The 9,720-nt window shown below is 43.8% G+C and overlaps 1 protein-coding gene across 1 annotated transcript; it reads right to left on the reverse strand.

The window, feature by feature from the left end:
• Positions 1 to 509: 509 nt before the first annotated feature.
• Positions 510 to 5,507, reverse strand: LOC116183551 (interleukin-8-like). The gene is made up of 4 exons (XM_077782655.1): positions 5,447 to 5,507; positions 5,209 to 5,335; positions 4,926 to 5,121; positions 510 to 557 (listed from the first exon to the last, which is right to left on the reverse strand). Exons 1-4 carry the CDS (start codon positions 5,505 to 5,507, stop codon positions 510 to 512), a joined length of 432 nt encoding a protein of 143 aa, XP_077638781.1.
• Between the last annotated feature and the right edge of the window lie 4,213 nt (positions 5,508 to 9,720).

Below are 9,720 nucleotides of genomic sequence, written 5' to 3' on the forward strand. Positions count from 1 at the left end.
GGCGCGATCGGCGTGACGGGGACTTGGAGCCTCAGGGTAGAGCAGGAGCCGCGCAAACAGCGCCCCAAACACGGGCTTCGGCTTCAGCCTTTGGCTCCCTGGGCTGCCAAAATTCCCGCCGCAATTTGGAGTGGGTAAACACGGAGCTCCACGGGCAAACACCGCTGCCCCTCATAGTTATTCCCTGCACGCCCGCGTTTCCTAAGGGGGAAGCCTCATAGAGTCGCTGGCAGCTTTCATATTGGTGACTTCTGTCACGTTCAATTGCAGATTTTATAGTAAAAAATCGCCTGTGCAGAGTGGAAGAAGAAAACGAACCAAGATGTGAAATAGCATATAGAAAGCATGCCAAAATAATAACAGCACCCTCATTAGCCTACTGACAGTGGGAAAATTCTTTTATAAAGTTGGGAAAAGCTTTGGAAAGATTTGTCAATTTAGGCTTCATGTTCAGCTATGATCCTGGCGGAGGTTTTTGACGAGTTAAATTCTTCCAAAAGCAATGTGGCTCAGATGCGTCCACATACAGTGCGTATGCTGGCTTTTAATGGTTTGACCTGTGAAAAACGCCAATCACTTGGTTTTTAAAATTTTAAAAGTTTAATGATAATAAAATGGTTATAAAATAATAATTATACAATTAGAGTAATAAAGTTTAGAGTTAGGACAATTACAAGACAATAAAAAGCAAAAAATTACTGACGTCCGGATGCTCTCGGACACTAAGTCATGAAAAGCATAACTTGTTATGTAAGGAATCACCCTTAAAACAATACACTTGTTGCATATTCATACATCCTTTATGGTTATGTATACATTCTATTCTAAACAAGAAACTCTGTCTGTTGTATGTCAACTGTTTCCTTTAATCCCCTGGCGTCTTCAAATCTGAGCAAGGCCTGAAGAAATTCACTTCTTCTGATAAGAAGCCATAAATTCCTCTCCTTTGGAAGATTTAGGTGTTCCTCAAAGTGAGAATCTCATTCCTAAAAAAAAACTTCCCCCACATACATAATCTCTATTTTAACATAATGTTGTAACCTAAAACTACATTTAGCACACTATGTAAGAGAATTAATACAGCATAACTTTCTAACATTACACATATAATATTCATTGTAATATTTGCGAAAAGCCAATCATAAAATATGCATTTTTTACAATTCAGATGCATGTTATCATGGAGAAACAAAGTAATAATTTAGATCTGATTTGTCTGAAATAGCTGTTTCTGTATTATGAAATAACTACTAGGCAATAATAACTATTACTACTAGAAGTAGTTACAACTCTTTCTATTTAGTGACAGTCTTTGAATTCACATAACCTAAAAAAAGCCCCAGAAATCTATGCCAGGTCACAATTTTCAATGTGCTTTTCATATTAAAAGTTCAGCAAACGTGCTTGCATTGCTGATGTTATCTATATAAGCCTCTCTAAGATCTTGGCATTTTCTTTATTGAAAGTGTATTTTTCCAAAGCATCTTGAAAATTGTAGACTCCAAAGAGTTATGAATGTACTAGTTGTTATTCCCTTCTATATATTCGGAATTCTTCGTGGGTAATTAGACACACTGTAGCAGTAATGTCCCACAGCTGCAAAGTCCTCGACTCTTCTCCTTGGTTTTTGTTTTGGGTTTGTTTTTTTTTTTAACAGCAGAAAGTTTGTGTCTGAAATTCTAAAGTCTCTACCTTTCCCTTGCTGAACTTGTGTGTTTTCTAAAAGTAGTACCAGAACCTTTGTGTCACGTTCAGTTTCTCCATGAAAGCATTTGGTTCCATGGTCTGCAGCTAAGGAGAACTAAGCAGTTTCCCAGTCATTCCTCCAAATATTTTATAAACTTATCAGTTCATCATGTTCATTACAATTTAGCATAAAATATGCTATTTACTCAAAGACGGAACTTTACATGGAAACCAAATGCTCTTTTCAATTCCAGAGGGGAAAAACAAACAAACAAAAAAAACCCACAACCCAACAAAAACAAAGAACCCAAACAATTTCAATTGTTAAATGTAGATGTAAATGCTGTGATAGGCTTACTGTGAGTTTGTACATTTGACTTATCTACAGGCTCTTATGTGAATCTCTTAGGGTGCTGTGAAGATGAACTTTATTCATGCTTAATATCTTGAGAATTTCAAAGAACAGATGATAACAATTCCTGAACCTCATGAGGACTTTAAAAACCTGAGAGGCTTTTGATGTGTCCTGTTTTACTAGCATTTTTTCTTGGGCAATGTACTTTCCTGCTGAAAACTGGGTGGGAGGCAAAAAATCCAGAGTTGCACAAGATCTTTCCTTTGCTGTTTTAGTCTATTCACTTGCATCTGAAGAAAAACATATGACAGAGCAGAAGGAAAGGACTGTAGAAGTTTTTACTGAGCCATGGTTTTCAAAAATGGCATATTAAATAGGTATCTATTCCTGCTGGCAAGTTACACTTTTCAGCTTTCAAAAGGACCCGGTTATTGTCGGTGTTTTAGTCACAGCCTTTGGTGCGTACTAGGCAGGGAAAGTGAAAAATCTGCCTCGGGAGTTTGCAAATATCTGCTGCTCTGGTAAAGTGAAGCAGGATGTAGCTCTCTCTGGGCTGTTCCTGAGACAGACATGGTGTGACAGGGCAGTGTGGGCATCTCAGGCAGAAACCATTCCCAGGGGGAAAGCCATGATGTGTGCAGACACACTGCAGTTTGTTGAGAGGTGGCCAGTGCAGACAGGACTTTCTCAAGGTTCTGAAGAGGGAGCAACAGTCTCAGATCACCTTTAAATGGCAAGGAAAAACCACCTTTTTTAATTTTTTTTTTTAATACAAGGAAAAAAAAAATACAAGGAAATTCACAAGGAAACGGAAGAACTTCTCATGCTCTCTACCCCTGGGTGTGTAAAGGAGACAGATTTCCATATTATCTTAATTTGTCTGTCCCATGTTCTGGGGATGAGCCAGCCTTCCTCAGGTGTCATAGGAAAACATTCATGACTCCCCCATGTCAGCAAGGCCAGGATGTGGGTGTGCTTTCAGATGAGGTTTTGTTTGATTTCATGTGGATTTCATTTCATCTCAGTAGATTTGTCTGTCAGTAAACAAGAACCATGTACCTAGTGACAGATTGCTTGTCCTAGAAAGGTGCACTGAAGAATCCATACAAAGGGATTCTTGGCTCTCAGAAGTGCCAGAGATCCTTGTAACCGCTGGGACCTGAGCAGTTTTTCTTCTGGAAACAAGCTGGGACCTGATCAGTTTTTCTTCTGGAAACAAATTTACTGTTGCAAACTTTTACTGTTTCTTACCATAGCAAACACTGTTACTCCTTCCCACCCAGCAAAATGTGTTTGACTTTAAACACAGCCCACTTCAAGGTGGGTTGAAGAAAAGAAAATAGAAATTCCTGCATATTGCAGGGCTGTGCCTGGGTTCCATACATCTATCCTGGGCTAATCTCTCTTCATATCAGCATCTCAGGTCAGCTTCACATCAGAGTGTTTAAGTGATGTTCCTCTGAATATAGGAACGTTTGTTTGGCACAAAGAGAGGACTGATCTGCAGGTCTGCCCAGGAATCCCTGGGTACTCAGAGGTCGCTGCTTCCCTGCATCCCTCTAGCCCAACTGACACAGGTACACAGGTCCATTTAACATGGAATTCACAAAAACCCAGGATATTTTTCAACAGGAAAACACTTTTATTGCATCATATATTTCATTACATTATCATGAGAAATCCACCTCTCCACATACAATTTTCCACAGCAGAATAATGAAAATTAGTTATTCTTTATGAGTTATGACATTATGTCATACAAGTAGACATAAAATGTCTAAGTCTCTCCAGAACATTTACTGTTCCTTTAGATCTTGTGCATAAAGACCAAATATTGTAATGTAAATTAATTTAAAAACAAACCAACTAACCAACCTCAACATTATCTGGTTAAAAACCAAACCAGTCATGGCACAAACGCCCACAATTTCACAGAAATTATTAAACTCCTCTAAGTATTGAATAGGGGAAAAAAGACTTCAGGGGGAAAATCTGTGATTGCATTAGACAGTACCTTGTGCAAAAAGGTCTGAGGCATTCTGCATTAAAGGCTGGAGAGTTGGAGTAGGAAAAAGAGATTCAGCAAAACATTCTTGCCTGAACCAGATTTTATTCCCATGTAATCCTGAACAGGCACTGAAATGTTAAGTGCCAGACAGCACTCTTGTTATTCCTGATGGAAGGGTTACCCCCAGTCATCGGCACAATCCATTCAAACCTCTCATGTCACGCTCTCTGCGGACATCTGCAAAATCATCTTTATGATGGGCCCATCTTCTTTTCAGATATGAAGGCTGTTTTATAGGAACCTATTAGCAAGCAGTATTTGGCAAGAAGGAGCTTGCACAAAGGTGGAGCAAGTTCTGAGAAGGTTGCTGAGAGGCATCCAGCAAAGCTTCCATTGTCTTATCAAATAGATTCAATCACTTTATCTCAGTCAATAAAACCATTCATAGGATTAGGCAATAACAAATATGAGGAGAGGGAACGAAAAATAGAACATCTGATCTACAAACCCATCAAAACTAGAGAGCTGAGTTATTGTGGTCTCATAGCATCTGTTTCCTGGTATCTTGTGGCAAACAGGCAGCTTCATTCCAAGGTGTTCCTTCCCTCACTCAGAGCTTGTTGGATGAACTGCAATAGGCAGAATTCAAATTGTAAAGCCAGCCAGGAAAACTTTCCATAAGTTTTCTTGCATACACGAGATACTAAATCCCATAGGAGGTGTGGAAAAGATGCCTGATGGTGATGATGGAACATACTGTGGCTAGATTTCCAATTAATCAGGCATTTCTTATGGATACTCTCCCTGACAACCTGCTGGGCTGTCTCTTCCCCAAACAAAGAAGCACTTTCTGGACACATTTTTGCTGTGACTAACCAGAATTTTCCTACAGGAATCAATAACAGAATGTGGCTCATTACTCTGGGGTAAGCCCCTCCAAAAGGTAGGTTTGGCCCCGAGTGCTGGCGACAGCTGGCCCGGCAGGTACCTGCGGAGGATCCTGGTGACCAGGAGCTTGACCCAGGGTGCGGCGGGGTCCAGGCAGATCAGCTGTCCCTGCTTCATCGTGGCTCTGCGGGCGAGACAGGGAGGGGTGAGACCGGGACCGGGGCCGGGGCCGGGGCCGGGGCCGGGGCCGGGGCCGGGGCCGGGCACTTACATGACCTCGGGCACGGCGCAGTGCGGTCCCTCGGCGAGGAACTCCAGGCGCGCCAGGCGCCGCGGCGGGATCACCTCGGACACGGTCCGCACGCAGCGGCAGCGCAGCTCCCCGGCCAGCGGCGCACCTGGCAGGCAGGAGGAGCCTTCTGAGCCTCGGCTCCGCGGTCCCCCGAAACCCCCGGCCCCCCGACGGGGCCGGCCACGGACGGATGGGTAACCCCTGCTCCGCCGCTTACCTTGGCATAGAGCGGCGACGGCCAGGAGGAGGAGGAGGAGGAGGCGGAGGTGCGGGTTCATGGCTGATGCTGGCGGCGGAGAGGGTGCAGGAGCCGGCGAGGCGGCCCCCTTTCCCTCCCGTGCTTTTATTCCCTGCCGGGAGCTGCCGGGGAATTTCCCGGAGTGGACCCGGGGGGCAGCGCCCCGTTGGCTCCTTTCCACCGGTGGGTGTGTGCGGCTAAAGGAGCAAGGCGGAGAGAGAAGAGCGGCCGCTGCCGGCACAGCGGCTCCTTCAGGTTCGGGAGCGAGGGAAGCGTGGCGCTGCATCGTCCCGAGAATCGTCCAGCGTCTGCTGGGACTCCACTCTCCGAAAGGAGCGGCGGGTTTTCTGTGGGGGTTCTCCGTTAGCTTTCAGGGTGCACGGTGCTCAGCCAAAGAGGAATTTGGGTTCTGGAGCTTGCCTTGCTGCTGAGCCCTGTGCAACCACGTACTCTTATTCAGTAGGCATTGCTCCCCTGAGCGCCCCTTTATTTGCCTAGCTTTTGAAAACTGGAAATCTTGTTTACCTGTGACTAGGAGACCCTCAGGTTTCCATACCTACGCTTCCACCACTCTGCACACACAGGTCACTCTTTTTCTTCATTCTTGTCAAGGTATTTTGCCAAGTTCAGTTATAAAGAAGCAAAATAGCAGTTTTCTATGAGCTTTTAATGAAAATGAGATGCAGGTTTTTAAAATTTTATTTACACATAGGTTTAGATTCTAGTAAGAAATATAATGTTGCACTTTATTTGTCATGTCTTTTGGGTTTGGCTTGGTTTTTTGTCATTGTTTTTGTTGTTGGTTTTTTGTGTTTTGGGTTTTTTTGTGTTTTTGTTGTTGTTGTTTTGTTTTGGTAGCCCATCTGTTTTCTTCCAGACTTTTGTGAACATGAGTGCAGTTCAGCAAATCAGTTTGTTCTAGGGTCAGGCTGCCATGTGTCTTGCCTTAGATTAGATGTACTGTCTGTGAACAAAACTGAGTCAGGATCCAAAATAGATAAGATACAGCGTGTAAAGCAGTCATAAAAAGGGATTAAGTAGATAGGAAGCTGATGGAACACTAAGACTCTAATTACTGGCCTCCATCATCTACAGCTCATCCTGCTTCATACAGCTGCTGGATTAGTCCTTCAGGAGATCAGCCTTGCAAGAATATTATATGTCACAAGCAAATGGTGATTGCCCCATGTTATCGGGAAATATCTAATGACTAATTTGGAGCCCTTTCTAGATGCAGCTTGGTAACGATAGCCTTGGAAGCACCTGGCTTTTAGCTTGGTCTTAGAAGGAAGCTACATGGTCAACTTAGGAGAAGCCACTAATTAGAAACCTTTACTGACATCCCTTGAGATCATGGAAATGGAATCACCATTCCCTCCATGTTATAGCCACCCAAGCCTTGGACTGCAAGTTCCCCTTATGGTTGTACCAAGAAAGCACCATGCTCTTTGCAGGAAGAAGGATTTGCCCAGCTGTAGCAAACTGAGGCAACAAGCAGGTAGTCTTCAGTCTGCTTCAGGTCAGTGCAGCTATCATTGGCAGATCCAGCTCTGAGTGGATGTGGGGGGCAGATCATTCATTGTCACTCGTGCGCAGTCAGATTACACATTGCTCTTGGACAGTACACATGAGTAAGGACAGTTTACGTGATAGCACTTGGCTTTATGCTTGCATGACTGCTCACAAGAACTGACCCATGAGACTCATTCCACAGTGGTTACTGCTGAGGAAATTCCAGATGTCTCCTGGGGTCTGGAGTGTGAGGCTGTGTTTAGATATGGAGCAGCAATGTGTGAAACTCTGCGGCCAGCTCTCCCTCAGAGCCGTGTGCCAAAAGGAGCAGCAGTCAGGTCATGGACATGCTGCGGTGCAGCAGATGGTGCAGAGCCTGGTCCTCTGAGTCAGTGCTTGCACAAACAGGCCTGGAACAAGGGAAATGGGTGTCTCCTGGGACTATTTCAACATGCAAGACTATCTGCCTGGGTGTGCTTTGTACCTGCATATTTCATATTGCTTCTAGACCCCTTCTGTGGGAATGTGAGTAAGGTCTCTTCAGTCCAGATGACAGCAGCAACAAGGCTGAGCTGTGGAAGAACTCTCTTGAATTATACCCTTGCCCTGTCTCCCTTCACCACCTTTGGCAAAGTTCCTTTAGCAAGTATGGAAAAGATAGGGAGCAGACAGCATCACTTTAGAAAGCTGAGATTTACCCCTGCCTGCTGCCCTATCTCTTTCATTTTAGATAAGTTTGCCATGCACTGAGTGCAGGTGGTACGTATAAAATCATTGAATGGTTTGGATTGGAAGGGGACCTTGAAGATCATCTTGAATTAAGTTTAAAGTAGTTATTGTGAATAGTAGTGTCAGTGTAGCTGGGACAGAACTCAGGACAAGGTTTGTATCTGCCTCACTGAAGTTCTCATTCAAGTTACCCACCTCTTTAGCAGAAACTGCTGTGTGAAGATACACCAGAATTCCATGATTCCGTGAAATCTCTCAGTGTCCTTAGCATGGGTCTTGGGGTTACTGGGACACAGAAAGCATTCCCAGATCAGGCAGGCCCTGAATAGGTACGTAAAGAGAATAAACCTCATGCATCAATTGCCTTCACATTGTCCAGTCCTTAACTGATTACATGCAGGAAGTGATTTGGCTGCTTTGTTGCAGATGGCTGCATGCCTTTCTACAGCAGGTATTTATTTGGCTTGGCACCTGCAGTGGGAGCCATTCACTGGCAACAGACCCAGGAGAGCTACAAGACAAACAAGAGATGTCTCATTTCAACAAGTGAGGACTTCTCCTAAGTGCACAGGAATTACTTTGGAGGATGTGCCCCAGATACAAGCATAGGGTGAACTTTCATCATGGCCTAGAAACCATTTAACATGGCCAGTCTCTGAAGGAGCAGTCTTATTTCCTCCAGGGTTTTGATTAGGAAAGATTTATGTTCTGATCCGTGAAATGGTGAGTCACTGCTACCTAGTACAGAGAGTATGGACTGCTGATATTCTCTCATCTTCATCATGTTACCTTTCTTACCTATACCAGTATGCTTCATAGTATTCCTTGGCTATGATGAGGTACTGCTCCCTAGCACCTATGATTCTTCCCATGGATCCAGCTCTGTCATGAAGTACAAACATATTTGCTGGAGGCAGAAACCAAATTTCAAGCTACAGTTTCGTGCAAAGTAAGTTTTATATCTATCAGATATTTTATTTCCTTCCATTTCCCTGTGTGTTTCTCAAGTTTTGAAATGTTTCCAGTCCTTATGCCCTTGATAATAGTACCAGAATAGGTAAGAGATTGAAGTGTCCTGCTGTTTACCTTGTGTCATGGAGCATCCCAACTCCATTTTGCCAGCTGCATCGTGGCACGTGTCACACATTGTTGTGTGCTCATTTCTGTAATACCTTTTAAGATGTGAAAATTCACATTTATAGTAATGACCTATAGCAAATGATGCCCAGTATCTTCCCACACTCCTTCCTGCATCTTCACCTAACTTTAACATTCAGGACCCCTTAGGTTTTTTGTTTCCATTTCCCAGAATTAGAAGTTCTGCATCCATGCCCACTGCTGGGAATCGGAGCATGAACACGCACACACACTGTAGATAGCTGAAAGGCATGTGTTTGTATTACTCAGGCATTACCTTGGCAAATAGAACATGTTGGCTTTGAAATCTGTGTGTTCGGCCATAATTTCTCTGTTTTTCAGTTTCAGGTGCCAGCTGGCCTTTTCTGAGATCATTGATGGGACTGCAGAGACTGTGGTTTCACTGTCACCTTTCTAAGTGGGACTCCTGCATGTACAGCAATTCCCAAAAAGTGAGTGGCTGGTGGTGCATTCACTGGTTCTGGTGTTTTACACCTAATATATAAGGACAGGAGGGAGAGGCTTTATTTTGTGTTTGGGACCTAAATGTTTAAGCAATTTGTTCTTACCTCTGCTGAGGGGGAAGAATCTCCCAGCATTTTAGTGGCAGGTCCTGGACAAAGATTGCAACTGTATGACTCCTTCCACCATAGTTGTTCAGTTGATAAGCCTTTGAGGTCATCACAGCTTCTGAAAGGCAGAAAGAGTTACTCTTGGCCTTAGCAGCAGCAGGAAATGCTCTTCATCCTACGAACTGCCTGCAAGCTTTTGTCCGAACTTTTGTGAGAACTTCTTTGTAACAAAGATTTCGGCCAACTTGTAAATGATCCATTTGGAAATAAATACAATAAAATTTGTTCCATCTGCAGAGAGTT

Source organism: Lonchura striata, chromosome 4, assembly GCF_046129695.1.
Source record: "Lonchura striata isolate bLonStr1 chromosome 4, bLonStr1.mat, whole genome shotgun sequence".
Taxonomy (NCBI): domain Eukaryota; kingdom Metazoa; phylum Chordata; class Aves; order Passeriformes; family Estrildidae; genus Lonchura; species Lonchura striata.